Source organism: Acanthopagrus latus, chromosome 11 (assembly GCF_904848185.1).
Source record: "Acanthopagrus latus isolate v.2019 chromosome 11, fAcaLat1.1, whole genome shotgun sequence".
NCBI lineage: Eukaryota > Metazoa > Chordata > Actinopteri > Spariformes > Sparidae > Acanthopagrus > Acanthopagrus latus.
In genome coordinates, this window is record NC_051049.1 from 3,545,796 (window position 1) to 3,564,477 (window position 18,682).

The 18,682-nt window shown below is 43.4% G+C and overlaps 1 protein-coding gene across 2 annotated transcripts; it reads right to left on the reverse strand.

Annotated features, from left to right (window-relative positions):
• Positions 1-57: 57 nt before the first annotated feature.
• On the reverse strand, positions 58-15,191 carry podn (podocan). Of its 2 annotated transcripts, XM_037115826.1 has the most exons (12): positions 15,010-15,191; positions 12,606-12,676; positions 10,266-10,547; positions 10,059-10,152; positions 8,359-8,423; positions 6,050-6,159; positions 5,802-5,958; positions 5,570-5,685; positions 5,047-5,260; positions 4,502-4,945; positions 3,123-3,271; positions 58-1,211 (listed from the first exon to the last, which is right to left on the reverse strand). In XM_037115826.1, exons 3-12 carry the CDS (start codon positions 10,527-10,529, stop codon positions 1,082-1,084), a joined length of 1,743 nt encoding a protein of 580 aa, XP_036971721.1. In that variant the 5' UTR covers positions 10,530-10,547; positions 12,606-12,676; positions 15,010-15,191; the 3' UTR covers positions 58-1,081. The 2 variants fall into 2 exon arrangements, with proteins under 2 accessions (XP_036971721.1, XP_036971723.1); XM_037115828.1 differs by lacking the exons at positions 10,059-10,152; positions 10,266-10,547; positions 12,606-12,676; positions 15,010-15,191 and adding an exon at positions 8,495-8,719.
• Positions 15,192-18,682: the final 3,491 nt, after the last annotated feature.

The window sequence follows — 18,682 nt, forward strand, 5'->3', positions numbered from 1 at the left end:
TGTTGTGTTGTTGCTGGAAGACAGTAGTTCCACCTTAACTGTCCTCCAGGTTACGTCACGTTCAGAGATCGATACTTCTTCAGGACGGCGGTGAGCAGAACAAGCTACTGCTAACATGAGTTGTTCAAAAATGTTCTTTTTAGTTTGACCCAGATATGAAAATACAGTAAATCTTAAAAGTGCCTCTTTTGTCGTAATAATGCTTGTGTACGAAGGTTTGACTCATATTCCAACATTCACAAAAAAAGCCCACAACAGAGTTTGGAGGTCAGGTGAGTGATTGTCAGGTGAAATGCTTGTTTTTGTTTCGTTGCTAACACTGTCTCTGCGGTGGAAAAAACATTAGTACAACAGGTAAAACACCTGGAGGGAGAGAAAGTTCAAATGCGGTTCGTAACACAATTACAGAATGTGAATACGGTGGATGAGTCACTTGTAGTGAACATTTTAAGGATCATAACTTCAGAGCATTTCAAAACGTGAAGGTTTTCTCTTATTATTCTTTCTCGTCTCAATTAAATCCTCGAAGGTTTTCTGATTGTCGGATGGATGAAGTGAGTAATTGGAAAATCCGCTTCAGGTTTGCGATGAGTGTCTGTCATTCTCGGTATTTCACAAGTAAATTGACATTCTTGGTCTTAAAACATAAATTTTTCAAAAGGTATTTGGAGAAAAGACACACACAGTGTGAACAACGTCAGACATTTTTCACTCTGCTTGAAATCTTTTTTTGGTTTTCTCAAACATTTACAGGGAAAAAAAAAAATCACAGTGAATTTGTGAATGCATTTTTCAGAATAAAGCACCAAAAAAAAAAAAAAAAAAAATCAGATCAGATGACGGATAGACAGTCAAACTCAAATATTAGCTCAGATATAAAAGATATGTAATACTAACCAGCCCAAAACAAGGAAAACTAAAAGGAACATCTGGTATCCTGCACCAGAAATATGTAACTCTGTCACTCAGCACGTCGCAGTAATGGACCTGGGACATGACATTCACAGGTTCATTCCCATTTTTTAAAGCCCTTTTCTGTCCTTGAAACAACTCAGTCCAATGTCAGTTCAGTCGAGCCGTCTTATGTTTCCTGCTCCTCCTCTCTTTTAAAGGACAGGTCGGTGCTTCCCGCGTTGATGTCCAGAACTTGCAAGTTGGACAGATGTGCGAAGGAGCTCTCGTCCACGGAGTCCACGGAGAGCCGGTTAAAACTGAAAAAAACAAAACAAAACAAAGGAGAGGCTGGTTTGTGATGACGCGGGGGCGTTGCAGAGACTAAAAGCAGAGGTTAACAGACAGCAGGTGAGATTTACAAATCACATCTGTCAGGAGGATCAAGCATCAGGGATCAGGACGCCGGGATCCATTTGTTGAGCGTTAAACGGCGCCAGCGCTCACGTTACGAGTCGATCAAACCTCGTCACAGGTGTCTCGCTCGCTCATTTAAAAAAATCTACTCCATCTATTCTTAACCATCTGTGAAACTGCATGCATATGTTGCTCGTGATCTTATTTTTTTTTTTTTTTTAACAACTAGCCAACATGCAGTTCACATGCAATCATTAGCACACACATAAATCCTCCCCCAACATACTGATGCAAGCGTTCCCAGCAGGCTCTAAATTGGCTCAGGTCAAAGGCTCCCATCTGTAGGGGGGGATTTTGGTTAAAAAAAAAAAAAAAAAAAACCACAGTGGCAGCAGCTGATATGAACAACACGAAGAGCACAACATCCTGGAAGGGGTCAAGGCCCCCGTCAACATGAGCCATAAAGCAGCTAGGTGGAGGTCAGGCTGACAACCAAACAGAACAAAAGCCTTGAAAGCCCTCGTCCGAAACCTCTTTACTCGGCTGTCTCACCGCCGCTTTCAGCCGCGCTCGCTTGTCGGCATAAGCCTGCACTATGTGGAATAAAACCGAAGTGGAAAAATTTGCTGAACTGCACACAAGTTAGAGGAGATGGAGAGATTAGATACCACAGGGCGCTACTCTGCAAAATGAAGCTCAGCGTGGACCAAACGCTTCAAAACACGGCAAATTTAGTTGATTAGCAACAGACCGGGATACAGAAGGATATTGTGTCAGGGCTTTTTTTATAAAGTACGACCTCAGGCGCACATCACTCAGACTGTAATCTGTCAGACTGAAAGTATGTTTTGACATTTGTGAAGAGTTAAAAGCGGGGTTTGGAAGTTAAAACTAACATTTCACCATCTGTAATAGCAGGTTCGTGCTCAATTCCCAGTGTTACTAAATCTGCAAATGAATAGTTTTGCGTTGTAAAATATACAGTTATTCACTTTTTAAAGCACAGAGTTACATAACAAGATTGATGCCACTCTCATGCAGTCGTTAGTCAACAAAAGAGACAATGAGTGAGCTTTAAAGGTTGCGGTTGACTTTTGGACCAATGTTCCCCTGATTCAAGTCTTTGTGCTAAGCTAAGCTAACCGACTTCTGGCTATAGCTTCATAAAAATGCCTCCAAAAATGTCAAACTAATGCTGTAAATTCAGAGTTTCTGAATAAAAATTTGCATTTTTGGACACTACTTTCATACTTTAAAGCAACACTGTGTAGACATTGGCACTGTGTGTGATTTCTGGTGCCCTCGTAAATACAAATCCAAGGTCTGTAAGGATTTATCAGATGTAATGCAGGCGCCAACTACAAATAAATCTATAAAAATTAAGAAATAAGAGATAGAGACACTGCTCACCCTGTTACAACACTCCGTACCATCATGAAGATGTTATTTTCTGGTTAAAGAGTTACATAATGTTGCTTCATCGTGAGTGAAACGTGCAGAAATCGAAAAACATTTCTACCCAAACTCACAGTGGTGTGTATTTACAGAGCAGTATAAACACACGCAACAATTTCCTCACAGCTAATTCTTCAGCTGCACTTGCATAATCACTTCCTGGAAGTGGAGATCAATGTGATCTTATGTAAGGAGCCATCGACCAGATTTCCACAAAGCCTCGAGGACAATAACGACTGTCAGCTTCGTGTCCGCCTGCTGAACGTGTCACGCAGCAAACGACAAGGACTGACGATCACCAGTGACACGTCTGAGTCCGACTACAGTCTCCTGGTTTGTTAGAAATGTGTGGCTCTTACCGAAGAAAGATGCCTTTGATGTTCGGAGTGCCTTCAAACGCCGAGGCGGGAACGCTGGAGATGCGGTTACTCTGCAGGTAAAGGTATTCCAGAGACTCGGGCAGGTCAGAGGGGATGTGTGACAGCTGGTTGCCGGAAAGGTCAAGTGTCTTAAAATACAAAAAAAACAAAAACACGATGACACATTTAACTCACCTAAACAATAAGACAAGTTATGACAATCGAGAAGAATCCTACAGAAATATGCTTCACATTCGTAACTAATATCCCCTTTTTCCACTGCAGGAACCAAACAAATCAAAGGTGTATTAACAAACTCGTATATTAGATCTGAGGAAGAACAGCGTGCCCTTTAATCTTGCTGCCGAAGAGATGCCAAATGCGTAAATACTAAATACCAGCAAACTCAAATATTCAGAGAGGCAATAAATCCAGAGGCGGGATAAAACCTCCTGGAACTAAAATGCACATCATCAGGTGTCTGGCAGAGACGGGGGTTCAAACACACAGCCAGGCAGTTCTGGGAAAGAATTTGAAAAGATGACACAAGATTACAGAAAAATACGAATCACACTGGAGCAAATGGAAAAATGACAAAGGGGTTCAACACACTGGAGGTTGTTTGGGGACACTAACCGGCAGCTGGATTCTCGGTCAGTTTCTGCTCACGTACACTGTAGAAAATATGTGAAAGGGGTCTAGAGAGCGACAGGTGTGATGTAGTTTCATAGCCTAACCTGGAAGTTTGTATCACCAAGACAAATAGCTGAACAGGATTTTGGATAATTGCAGAAAATAAGTTCTGAGGAGTTCACAAGTTTACTTATACACTCAGCTCATTAGCTTCAAAAATAAACACAGGTTTCCTAAATTTCATAAAGAGAAATAAAGAGAACGTCAACGGCTATAAACAAACTAAAACTCAGTCGCCTGACTTCAACTGAGCTTCCTTCTGCTTTATACTCCACACATTAATCTACAAGTGTGAAGTAAAAGTTAGAAAAGTTGGCGACTGAAGCCTGAAAAGACGGACTTGTGAGTCTTCAGCATTGTGACATTTAACGTTCCAGACAACCTCCGTAGTCTGATTTAGCCTCTTGTCCTCTTGTTAGCAGCCGTCTCTTTCTATTTATATGTCATAGAACAAAACATGCAAATCTCTTGATGCTCTTATTTCAGGTATTTTACTGAAAACCCACCGACATCGAGATGAGGGAACTCATATTTGGGGGTTTTGGGACTCATTCCTGCGGCACACTGTAGTTATGATATTGCATGACACCAAAGCTTTAATCTTTGAATCTTCCTGCAGTGGATCAGGGCTCAGAACCAATTTAAACTTCTATCTGATCTGTGTCGTCCTTCCCCGGCCCACTCACTGTGAGTGCACTCAGCTCCATCCAGGCTCCCTGGTAGATAGAATTCAGTTTCAGCTGGTTGTTGCTCAGGACGAGCTTTCCCAGCTTCTCCATGCCCGTCAGCGCCCCGTCCGGTATGGAGTTCAGCTGGTTGTTCTTGATCTCGAGCTGCCGCAGGCTTCGAGGAAGACCCAGAGGCACCGAGTGAAGGCTGTTCCCTGACAGATCCAGGGTTTCCAGCAGGCGCAGCTTCCTGAAGGCCTCCCGGTGCACCCTGGGGCTGGTCAGCTTGTTGTAGCTGAGGTTGAGCTCCGTCAGGGTGTAGAGCACAGCCAGGTCATTGCGGCCAATTTCGGCAATGAAGTTGTGGAGTAACATGAGGGTCTTGGCTCGCCGAGGCAAACCTCTGGGAACCCGCTCAAGCAAGTTGTTGTACATGTGGAGCGTGTGCAGCTTTTTCAAGCCCTGGTTGAAAAAAAAATGGAAATGCAAGATTCAAAAGGTGCTCGAAGGCCGGCCGTCCAGGGAAAGATATGAAGGAATACAAAATGAAAAACAAACCGTACCATGAAGGCAGCCGGGTGGATGGAGCGTGATCGGAGCTTGTTATTGTGGAGGACCAGGTATTCGAGGTTTCGGACAGATGTAAGAGAGTCTCCAGGGATGCTGCGGATGGAGTTCTTCTCCAGATGTAGCAGCACTAGATTGCGAGGCAAGCCCTTTGGGACGACACTCAGGTTGTTATTTGACAAGTCCAGACACTCCAGGCTGCTCAGCTGGCTGCCAGGAGAAAAAGGAGAGGAAGTCATCAATCAGTCGTTTGATTCGTTACTGTCTGCTTTCTCTCTGAGGATTCACATTCACACGGTGCCTGTCGAGGAGATGCACTCGTCTGGTAAAAACATACTCATAATCAACGCTTTTCTTTCACTACAGTTGCAACGAATGTCACTTATCTCATCTTTTCTCTTTTTTTTTTAATGTAGGTTGAAACGGATTTGCAAGTTGCTGCATTCTGTTTTTTAAAACTGTTTTGGAAGCAGGGGATGTGATATTTGGACCCCTGGTGGGTTTTGATTTCACTCCCACCTGAAAGTCTCGTTGTCGATGCCTTCGTTGTTGAGGTTGTTGTTCTGGAGATACAACTCTCTGAGGTTTCGCAAGTTGTCAAAGGCCCCCGCTGGGATTTTCTCCAGTTTGTTACTCTGTTTAAAAAAAAAAAAAGTGCAATCCTTGTGTTGTTGTTTTTTTGCTATATTCATGAATGAGAAGAAACATCAGCCAGCCAACATTTGGATTGCAAACTTAACAGGTGCCTGACCTTAAGATGGAGGCGGTAAAGGGTGGAGGGCAAATTCTTCGGGACAACCCGCAGGAAGTTGCTGGACATGGTGAGGATCTCCAGGTTGTCAGAACCGTTGAACATCTGATCCGGAAGGCCTGCGTCTGTCAGCTTGTTGTTATGGAGGTACACAGACCTGAGAGACCAATCATCAATGGGTCTTCATGAGTAATCGGACATAATTCAAGGAAAAAGGAGTTGATTGACACGAACACAGACGTTCTTACTTCAGTTTTGGTTTCTGGCCAAATGTATAGGGGTAAATCCTTGTCAGCTGGTTAGCAGCAAAATCAGCGCTAACCAACGAGGGCGGTAAGCTTTTAGGTGCTGAGGTGAGCTGCAAGAAGAAGAAAAAGAAGAAGAAGAAGAAGAAAAGATGCATGACGGGACATTGTTAGATTTCTTGATTTTCTTGAGATTGTCTTCATCAGGAAAATGACAGCATCGAAATGAGGTACAACTGGCAAGTAAAACCTCTGGGTGGGGTGGATGGGGAGCGTACAATACCAACCAGCCTTTGAGTCTTTAAACCATCTTCCCCCAAATTCAAATGTATACAAGTCTGTAGACGCCGTAGCAGCGTGGATGTTGTGACTGAATTCTCTCAACCGAAGATCAGATGAAAAGCCTTGAAATGTTATAATTTTTGTTTTAGAAATTGCTCCCCAGATGAGGCATCGTAATAACTTTGGTGTTCCCACAACTTTCCATCTAGAGCCACTGGAAAACTAAATAACAGTGTCCCATGAAATGTCATCAACATGGTTACTTGAGGATGTACTGCACACTCATGACTTTGGTGATCGCCTAACATTTCATCTAGCGCCACCAGCAGGTTGGTATTATTACTTTCCAATAGTTTTAGCGCAGATATTCACCTTTCCAACAGGATCAATTGTCAGAATTTTGGCCACATGATCTCACCGGGCTTTAAAACACACAGGTGGAACCAATCACCGTTCTTTAGGGAACTACTGGCAGCTACGTGTGGTTTAAGAGACGCAAATGTTTGTTTGAAAACAGCAATGGCGGCTTCTTAAGATGTTAGCGTAGCTACTATAGCATCAGTTATATCAGATCTAGAGAGTGTAGTTCATTGAAAGCAAAAACCACACTGAAGGCTTTTCTCAGTGGAAAAGATGTTTTCAATCTGGCTTTACTGGTGATAGCAGGTTCATACTGTTGATTTGCCTTTTACCAAAATTTCACTTTGTGTAACAAACCACCTGGCGAAGCGTGTTAAATGTTAACATGCTAACATTGGAAAACTAAGATGGAGACCATGTGTCACGTCTGGCAAAAGAAAAATACAGCCCAAATGTAAAAATCCTCAGGAGGGAGGCAAGATTAGGAACAACAACAAAAAATGGGCTTTTAATGACGAGCAGGAATTCAAAAATCACAGAATCCAAAAAAAACAAGAAGTGCAAAATTACCAAAGATACAAAGACCAAAAACAAAAAGCTGAACAAAGTACAGCCAAAAGCAAAAGTACAAACCAGTAATGACGTGAGCAACAGGAACATAAAGCCAAGAACAAACACCAGAAACAAACCAGACGACCTGACGGAGACGAGAGGAGCACAGAGACTTTATACTCCAGGGCTGATTGACAAACAAGACACAGGTGAGCAGAGAAAAAGGAGGAAGTGACAAGCAACACACGACACATGGCAGGGCAAAACTTCATGACACCATGGTTAAATGTATAACCATTAAACATTTAACATTATCTTTGTAAACATGTCAGTGTGCTAAAGTTACACGTGTATAATTAGCATCTAGCTCTGTAGGCAATGCATGATCACAAATTCAGCTTTAGTTGCCAAACTTGACTCAAAACCTTAACTATTTTTTTTTTAAACTGGCATGTGGGTTGTTTTGAAAGGAAATGTTTGCAGAATGACTAACTTTCTGTGTGGTTTTTTAAAATATTTACAGCCTCTCAAACAAAGAGGATTTTACTCGCTGCAAACCAGAAATGCGACTGTGCACCTTCATGAACGCAGCGTTTGTCCTCGAACGCACGAACGCTTCACTGTACCAAATAGCAGAGAATATAGAAAATTCTGAGCAGCGCTGGTGAGATTAGATGTTCATTTAGAGCGCTTCCTTTATAACATGGTTGGTGGATTAAAGCAGCATGGGTGTCTTTGAGGCTTAGTGAGCACTTAAAAATCCCCCTATTCTTCCTGTATCCCATTTGCCTATTCATCCCTGCGAAGGCACAAACAAATCTGTCCCATCCTTTTCTCTCGCTGTGTGTCCAAAAGGGTCAGTAACATTTTAGCTCGGACCAGCTGGCACAGCCATACTGGAAGTGATTACAAGCATAAGCTCGAGCAGAGTGTACGAGAGGAGACTGCCACCCCTCACTGCCAGCTGGCACTGTGTCACTGTACCAGAGTAGAGTAGAAATACAGTAAAATTACAGAGATGGACTCAGAAAAGATAAAAACTCGCCATCGGAATCGTGTAAGCAGATTTGAGGTCAGCACTGACAGCAAACATCTTGCAGGTCTGGCTGATGACTCACCTTGTTGTTTGCCAAGTATAGATAAGCCAGCTGCTCGAGCATCTCAAAACCTTCATCTTCAAGGCCTATGAAGAGAAAAACACACCGTCAAAAGCCAATAAACAAGGAGACAAATGCTACATCTGACAATAATCACCTTTAGTAATATTCCCCTGCGATATCTGCCTGACTTGAGACAGGCTAATAGAAGCTACAAGTCTGAAAAGCCGACCACGCTTGCTGTGCAGAGGTGGAGATGACATATCATGTTGCTAATTAACCACGTAATAACATAACCATGTTGCCAAACAATGGTTTCACTGTCCAAACACACATCAGTGAGGGAGCGTGTCACCTTTCATAACACCCCGACGTTAACGCACAATCCTAGCTGAGTGGTGGAACAGCAGAGGGTTCAATACAAACTAAACTAACGAGGTGATGAGCTGCAGGTGGAGAAACACTGGGAACATGGGAGTGGTAAGGCATGGCACAGGACGAAAACTCAAACTATCACCTGCTGCTCAGAGAAAACTGGTGAGGATGGTCAAGAGTCAACAAAAACCCACCAAAAAAGCAAGTCTGCAAGGATTAGAAGCTGCTGGAAGCTGAAGAAGGCGAGGCCTACATGGTGCTGCTGGTGTTATGCTGTGGATCTAATGCACTAAAGAAAGTAAAATACTGAATACTGAATAAGGAGAATTAACTCCAAATTCTTAATGAAAACCTGAAATCATCTGCAGAAGACTGGTTGAATCCGGCTAGATTTGAGGTTTTGGATCGACCTTCCCACAGTCCTGACTTGAACCCCATCGAGAACATGTGCTGACGAAACAAGTCTGTGACAGCAGGCGGACAAATTTGGTTAAAATTTCAGCCAGCAGCTTGTTCAAGTTTCTTGTTTATACTGAAATAGTATGAATCAGATCAGAAAACACATACACACACACACACTGCAGCCAAGTCTCACCACATGAAGTTATCTCACGTAAAATCTATAATAATAGTCGCGTGTCTCTTACTGGCGTCATTACAACACAATTCTTAATTCACAATGATTTTGGGAAATTGCAGTTACCTCTTGAGAAACATAAGCCACAGCTGGCCAGGAAGACAAACATCCAGCGAGCTTTTCTGTTCATCTTGGCAGCACTGTTCGCCAAAATGATAACGACCAACTGGCATTAACCCAACACCTCTAACAGAAACAACGCAGGCCCAGCCAGCGAGAGCAAAACAGTTGTTATGGAAGCCTCGACCTCGGTTTTGCCATTTAATATTTATTTTGGATCCGTGGCAGAATGTCGGAGCCACAACTGGGGCTTGACATTTTCTTTCAAGGCAAACAAGGAATGAACCGACTCCAGTAGGAACAGCAGGGCAGATTAGTTTGCAGAACTCGACCTGGATCGACACAACATTTAAAAACTTTTCCCATCCTTTGAAAAAAAAAAAAAGAGTCTGATGCCGAACATTTCCTGGATGTGAGTTCTGGCCCAAGCATAAAAAAGGTGTAATAGAAATAATTGAATCGGGCAGCAGCTGGGAGTAAACAAACACCAATCTGCATTTGCTCTGTTACTGTTGGCTGGATTTGAAAAGAAGAAAAAAAAAAAGTCAACTCAATAGTTACACGCAGCAGACAACAGCTCTCAGAGAGGCATATCTTTAATCTTCTGCCCCCGGAGTACAACAACCTCAGATGGTTTTCCAGTGTTTACCGTCTGTGGTGAGCCAGTTGTTCTGAAGGTTCAGAGTCTCCAGCTGATGCAGATGAGAGATGTGCTCCACTGTTATCTCCTCGATTTTGTTGTTCTGCCATCAGGGGACCAAAATACAAAACAGTAAATACAGAATGACAGAATCACAAGATGTCGGTGTGAACATCTCGGGTAATGTTTACGTTTGTGTGCAGCTGTGGTAAAGACCTGTAGGGAGAGCTGGCGGGTTTTGTCGGACAGCTTGGCGGGGAACTCTATGAGGTCGACTCCGGCACAGTCCACTACCCCCTCTGCCGTACAGCTGCACTCTGGCGGACATTCAATTGGGTCGGGTTTCGTCCCTATTGTTACGATGTTTGTCTCTTCCTCCTCCTCTTCCTCTGGTTCTAGAGGGGCCTGGCAGCGCACCAACACCCAGGCCAAGAGCAGCACACTCAGGGCCTGCAGGATGGAATGCTTGGGAAAGGCCATGTCCACTACTGAGCCGTCCTGTTGCACAAGAACAGGGATAGTAAAGTTAAAAAGGTCACGGGATGTTTTGTTAAAGGTCTGTTATGATGCAAGAAAACGTTTACATGCTTTGTTTTTGTCATACTCACCATTGCTGCCATTTATTCACCCTGCCTGTGTCTTCCAGGCCCCGCCCCCCTTTTGTAAAACCTAGTTTGCTCTTATTGGTCAGCTCTCACATGCCTGAGCAGGCTCCACCCACAATCACAGCTGCGCTGGGGGCGTGGCTGAGGGAGGTGACTGTATAGTTGTGACATCACAACCTTACAGACGTCCTGACAGCTTGTTTAAGGGCACAGTTTTTTAGTACAAGGCCTTAAAAGCTACAATCTGCTACTTTTTGGACAATAAAACTGTCCCATTTCTGTCCTATTAATTCACGTATGCAGCCGCTCCTCTGCTGTAGCAGTGTTTTCTGTAGGAGATAGGAGCTTCTGCAATTTAAACTTATTTATTTTACAGATTTTAGATACTGCATAGCGCAGAGATAGAACTGTTACAGCTCTGTATCTGAGGCTAGTTTTCCTCCCAGCTCAAAGTTTACATTCTCACAGCTCAGATTAAAAACTCCAGCAGCGAACTAGAGAGACGTGGGACATTGTGTGAGCAGCAGGAAGGACATTTCTCAAACAGAGCTGAATTTACTGCTTTTTTTATAGTATATCCTCTGTGTTCACCACCTGTTGGAGCAGTTATCTCAGCCTTGAACTACAAGCAGTTTCAGAGCGAACGGCCCAAACAGAGCAGAGTGTTTTGTGTTTTGGCTGACAGATCCTCAAATGACAGGACTGGAGGTTGAGAAAACAAATCTTGCTTCAAGGCAAAAAAAGCAGCATGTGGTAACTTTAAAGAGGCACTGCACCAATTACACATGTCAAAATCAATTTACGAGTCACAGGGAGAAATACTGTGGGATACGGAGCCCACCAGGAGTGAAACCAAGGTGGAAAAAATATTGGCATGGAGGTCTGTGTGCTTTAGATTCGGTAAAAAAAAACAACTGCAGTGAAGTCTGCAATGGAATATTTAATTGTCACACCACCAAAAGAAAAGCAAAGACTATAAACTGGAGTCTGGAAAATAGATAAAAACTGTCCTTTATCTGGTATGAGGTGGCTGACTTCCATCCAATCTAATAGTACTACAACAACTACTGGATGGATTACCCTGATTCTTCATCTTGCGTCACTATGAGTTTGACATTTGTGTCCTTTTTGTGTGGCTTTGTTAACAGGACATCTTTGGAGATTACAGGAAATGCGGGTGAAAGAGAGAACCTGGGGACAAAGCCTCTGCACATGGGGCGCCTGCGCTACCAACTGAGCTAATGGGCACCCAACATTTGTGGTTTTGAATCAAACGTCTCAGAAACAATGGGACGGATTGCTTTTAAATTTGGTGCAGACATTCATATTCCCCTCAGGGTGTATTGTCATCATTTTTATGATCCCCAGACTTTTCTTCTGGTGCTGCAGTCACAGTGTGGTTAGGTTTAGGCCCCAAAACAACGTAGCTAAACTTCGGCTCTGAAAACTGCACGGTCAGGTTTAGGACAAGAGCAAACTTTGGGTTAAAATAATTATGTGCAGTCCTGTAACCTTCGTAACTCACATCACGCAGGATTTGTCATTTATGTAGGTCAACTTTCTTCGCTAACATAACAATTCTTGGTAACAATCGGGAGAGGAACGCCAGCCTTGGGAAAGTCCAGTGTATGACCCATCCAACCACCCCAACCAACCCCCTGACGTGGACTTTCCCCCCTCTTTTTGCTACTGCATTAGTGGTTTTCTTCAAAAAGTGACACTAAACGGGTAAATACAGCTTTAATCTTAGAGTGCTGCTGCATTTGATGCACTGAGACTGACAACAGGCCAGTAGAATCAGGGTTAAAGGAGCTTGATCAATACTACGTATGAAAATGTAGGATATTCAACCTGCTTCCTTAATTTTTCTTTTTAAATTATTACCTTTTCCCTCGAGTGTCTTCAACCTTTAAAGCAAGAGAATGATGGATTGTTTGCATCGTTTACGCACCAGGTGAAGAACAAAAGACGGTCGGCTCTGTTTCCTCTCTCTGCTGAGTCTGAAGCTTCAGTCGGCACCAACTGCAAGAAACACAGAATATAATCATCACCTGTAACAGCCCGACCTCTGTGCTCACACACAAACATTTATGAGTAAGATTCACGTCTTCAGGTATAGATTAAATGAACTATCATCCCACCTAGGTGCAAAACACTGGTGCCCACTACCATCACAGTCTCCTCAACCTGACGTTGGACTAATTAAGAAGCAGACTCCAAACAGTTTGGGTTTGTGGTCGCACCTCTTCTACTTTAGCACTCAACTCCGGAGTCCCCCAGGGCTTTGTGCTCATCCCACTCCTGTTCTCACTGAACACCCATGACTGCACTCCCAGACATCAAGAAAACTCTCCGGTGAACTATGATGCCACCATCGTCGGCTGCATTATAAACAACGTCCAGATTGTCCATATTGGTAGGAAGTCACCAGTCGTGCAGATTGGAGCACAGAGAGCAATGTATTGCTAAGTGTCAGCAAAAACCAAGGAGCTGATCGTTGATTTTAGAAAAAAGGAGGCGAAGACACACAATCATGTCAGCATCAGTGGAGCTGAGGTGGAGCAGGTGAGCAGTTTTAGGTTCCTGTGAATCAGCATCATAGAGAACCTATCACCGTCATCGCACATCAACTTCCTGGTAAAAAAGTCAACAAATAAAGTACCTAAAAGGCTCCACGTCTTAGGGGCCATCCACATGGAAACGCTTCTGTGTGTAAACGCACGTTTTGCATCGTTTTGGTTGATCGTCCACATGGATCCTGTAAACGCACTTTTTTAAAATCTGGTCTCAGGGTGTAAAAAACGTGAAAACGCCGCCCTTGCGTTCTCGTGCGGACAGCGGATTTGCCTGCTTTGCGTATTGCTGACGCCATCGCCCGTCCCTCGACCTTTCTTCCTCTTAACCCCGCAACGTCTCATAGCAACAACAACAACAACAATGGCGGACTACATGCTTGTGTTGGTGCTGCAGAAGATATTGAGCCAATCAGGGCAAAATATTCTGCTTCTCTGCCACTACGCTGAGCAAAAAAAGGTTATGGACAACCGACTAGCCATTTTCGTCTTCTTGTTGTGTTCGGTTTGTCCTTCTACTGCCTGTTTGTATGAACGATGCCAAGGAAGACAAAGGAAAAAAAAGATGTTTTGGTCCATGTGGACATGGCCTTAGTAGAGTAGAGAAACCATCCTGACTGGAAAACATCACGACCCGGCCTGGTTGGTGCACGGAGGTCTCTACAGCAGGTGAGTAAATCCGACCAGAACATCACTGGTACCATCTTCAGCGCCTCAGTCACACTGGCTGCTGCTCATCCTGCTGTCATCTGCTGCCGTACCACCAGACTACAGAGCAGCTTCTTCTCTTGTTGCATCGGTGTCTTTTTCTTTTGCATAAAGAGCCAAAACTCAATTTTACAACCCCAGTGTTGTAAAATGATAATAATTGACTTAATGATATCACCCTTACAGATACTGTCTTGACTTGCTGCCACTAATAATGTCACTTTGTTTAAGAGTGTATTTCAGTTCTTCTGCTTTAGTTTGAGTTGAATTCTTTTTGTTGTATTGTTGTTGTATGAATTTGTAATAAGTCATTTTATAAGTTTCTCTAGTTGTTTATAGTATTTCTGCCTTTTTGCTGCTCTGACTCGTGAATTCACCCTGTGGGGCTCAATAAATTATGATCCGACCCCATCTTCTCCGGACAGCAGCCTCTGTGAGGGCAGCGTTTTTTGGTAAAGCCGGGGGGAAAAAAGCTCTCAGATCATCTCTTGTTGATAGAAAAGCTCCACTCATGGGCACACATGGCAGCTCTCAAGACAACCCAGTGAAAAGTCATTTCAGAGATCCGTCTCTGCCGGAGAGACTGTGGCAAACATGGACACACACACACACACACACACACACACACACACACACACACACACACAGATGCACACACACACCGTGGAAATGGAAAATAAAAGCCTGTTGCACTCTGCTGCATTTATTGTCTGATGATAAAATGAAAAACATGTATCATTACACTCTACTATCTGGAGTGTAGAGGAGAGGAGAGGAGTGTAAAGTCACAGCGCTCTCATGTAACCCTGTGATTACTAAATTAAAAGTCATCATGTTGTTATCAGCCTCGGCCGAGCAGCAGCAGCAGCAGCAGCAGCTGCAAAGTGGCTTCTCTGCACTGTTAAGAAGTCTGGATCGTCTGAAAATACACATGCCAGAGTTGTCATGCACGGATGGGTGACGCTGACACTTAAAGCTCCGTCTAAGCTCCATATAACATGACAGCTGACCATAAAACATGCAGCAGGAGAAGTCTGCAGAAAGCAACGTTTGTCTGCCTTTTTACTACTTTACCTCTTCGACCAACGCTTGCTGAAAGTCTGACGTCCAGTCCCAACGCAGGCTGTCCCATAGCAAGTGAGGAGTCACACAGCCACACCAGATACCCTCCAGATGTGCGAGAGAGAGAGTGGGAGTGGGACAGGGGAAAGTTAGGAGAAAGAAAAAAGGAAGGGGAACAGGCGAGAGTGAAGAGGAAGGGAGTGAGTGAGGGAGACAGCTCCAACCTGACCAGGAGCCAAAAACACAAATTCTTTCCTTTTTTCTCATATTTTCTTTTTTTTTCTCCCTTTTCCTAAATGTTGCAGGTCTTTTCCAGGTTTCACGTAATCAGCATGATTAAGCATTTAGTTTGGAAGATGTGGCTTTGGATTCAAGAATTTTATAATCACACAGTCTGGATAAGAAGCCTGATTGCTTCTAGGAGACATAGTTAATGAAACTGCTAAGAAAAAGTCTCGTTGCTGAAGATTCATGAAATGTGTTATCAAACTCACAAAACACAATCTGTATCTCTGTTAGTGAACATGTTGTGATATAACTTTCATCTGGGGAAGAGGCAGAGGAGTTGTCCTTAATATCCCAGTAATAATAAGAGGAAGAGTAGCCTGCCAAAAAGGGCCGACAGGATAATGATCTAATGTCCCACGTGTTTCGGGATTAGGCCTCTTTTTTTTTTTTTTTTCCAACAATCCCACCTCTCGCTAGACCCAGTGTGTGAACATCTGCTACCATTACGGTGCATTAGCACAGTTCACTGAACTTCAGATTTACATGGACAAGAGTCCGGGGCTGATGCATTAGAGCCTCACATGCCTCAACGAAAATGTTTTGTCTGGGTTTGTTTGGTTTTTTTTTTTACATACACACCTCATCTCTGACCTTCTGCTTCTCATTTTCAACAATCTGTGTGTGAGCAAGCGTGAAAGTCTTCTCGTCTCCACCAACACCATGATGATACAGCCTGCAAAAACAAATGACATCCACACTGGCAGGAGGCCATTAGCTTAGCTTAGCATCAAGACTGGGAGCAGACACAGACAGTTAGCCTAGCTCCATCCTGGAATCTCTGCTGATTGCCTCGCTACGCTGCGGTTGTTAGCTACATGCTAGCTCTCTCCCCTTTAAATCCAGTCGTTAAGCGAAGCTAAGCTAGCCACCTGCTGTATTTTACATGTAAGAGCTGAGAGTGGTAGGTTATAAATCTTTTTTAGCTTAGTCTCAGCCATAAGACAGATAAAATGTATCATTTTTTAAATATATCGATTGCTTTAATTCCCACGAAGCAACTTCTAAACGTACGTGTTGAACTGTGCTACAATCAACGACGCAGAGAGATGTTTTTTCTACCAAAAGGCTTCGTGATGTGATAGTAATTATAAAAGTAATGCTGACAGTGTTCAATTCAATAAAGAGGAGAAACTTCTGGATGCTCTCTTTCTTCTTTTAAGATAGCGACGTGAAAGCTGATGTGATCACTTCAGGAACATCTGCTCAGTCTCATTATTCACCAGCGATTCCTTTAGTTATCCATCTTGTGTTTTTTTTTATCATTATTATTATTTGAAACCGTTTTTATTGAGTGCATCTGGACTTTCTCGTCACAGAAAAATCGCAGTGAATCTTCCAGAAGTGACTTATAGTATTTTATTTTTTTATCCTGGGATATAAATCTTCCTCTTTAAGCTATTTGCGCAGGAACTACTGCAGCAGCCGAGAGCAGACGAGTGATGGATTGCTGGACCGGGGTCGAAGATACTGGGTCGCTTGCTGTTAGTGAGTCTGAAGGGGTTTTTAGGAGTTTCACTTAGGCTACCAATCACATGCTGAGCTGCTGCTGAGAAAGAGAGAGACGCACCTTGAATCTCGCAACTGAAACAGGAGAAAACACACTCCGACTCATGCTCCTGTTATTACTCATCACAGATTCTGGCAGGCAGTTTTCCCCTCAGAGGGGCTCCGGTCACTGCTACATGTTTCTAATAACTTTCCACTGTTTCAGTGGAACATGTTGAGACCGCTCTCTCAGAGATTCGTTTTTTTTTGTTGTTTTTTTTTAAGAAAAAAACAGCTTCGAACAGGTTGCAGATTCATATGATTCATTCTCCAGGACACTGCGCAGAAACAACAGGGAGCATGTGAGCTATTATTGTGGCCTCTGACCACTTCTGCCCTGCTGTGATACAGTCAAACAACCCCAGAAAGAGTTTCTGTTCACAGTTTCTGTCGGTTACAGATGATATCCTCTCCTCTCTACCCACACAGCTGTCTCTATTTTTATGAACTAATACTTTTCAAACACTTTTCCACTGAGCGCTGCACTTTAAAGATGAGCTCTCTTGTCTTATGTTAAAAAAAACAGGCTCCGAGTTCCATCGAGTGTGCTTGTGATATAAAATCTGTCAGATGAAGCTTCTTGGCCGCCGCTCTCGCTCGTCACTGTTTCACCAAGTTGACGTTTACATAAGTGTGACATTTATGACATCGTGTGGAGTTTAACGGCCTCGGTTTATAGTTTCTACAGGTTTGTCTTGACATTTTGTGAGCTGGAATGTCCTCGTTTTTTTTTTTCTTTTTCCTGCTTTGCTGTATCGATGGAGAGGTGTTTGTTCGGTGGTTACAGCTGCTCCAAAACCAACCAGTTCATCATCTACTTGCACCAAAACGAACCCCCGTTTTTTTTTAGGAAGCGTACCACACAGCATGTTCTGCACCAGATAATTATCTCCCAAGATAGACAGGACCTGTACACAAGCTGAATTACAGCTGTGGAAGGTAGCAAACATGTTATGTGGGTCAGGGTCATGGTGACACCAGAGCAAGCAGGGACATCATAGTAACAGTGCTACAGTGTTGACTTATATTCCCTTACAGCTCCAAAAACACATTATTCATTATGAAGCTGACTGACTATAATAGCATTATAATATTGAGCGAGATGAAGAGGAGGGACTTCGCCTCTCTTTTGCTCGACCCTTCGTTCCTGATTAACATCCACATCTTACTTTATAGCAATAAATCTCTTTCTGTGATTTGAATACCTCATCCATTCTACTTCACGCTTGGCAGGTTTGTTGTTGACAACTGACAGAAGTGCAGCGTCGAATTTGGTGCGATTTGGACACACAACGCGTTCAATATGAATACATTTTGAATAAAGCAGCAGTCAGCGTCATGTGCAGCGGCGCGGGGGGGGGAGGGGGCGTGGCTTCAGCGCTCTGGTTTACTTGCTGTTAGAGAAACAAACAAAAGCAGAGGGTTAAATGAGTCGGGTCGAGTGGGGAGACGCTTTTCTGTTCTTCAGTGAGAACTGGAGGTGAGAGTTTTAAGTTTCTGTGGACAGAAGTATGCTCGCTAACATTAGCTACAAGGAACAGAATACAGACTGGAGTCCAGAGAACCGGAGGAGAGATTTTAACTTTCTTTAAACAGGTTTTAAAATGTACGTTGAATTAAATGGATGCATTTAGATCGGAGCTTGTGTGTCATGTTTCTTCCTCTCTGCATCATGTACAAGAACTTGTGAAATCTCTCACATTTATAAAGAGCAGTCACTTGTGACCGATGAAATAACCCCACGGCGCCTCCAGAGTAAGACCCAGAAAACTACAAGAGCCGAGCCAAAGCTGCAGTGGAATCTGGGTCAGAGCTAGTTAACAGATTTGTCTTTTAGCCACGGCTCCTCCAT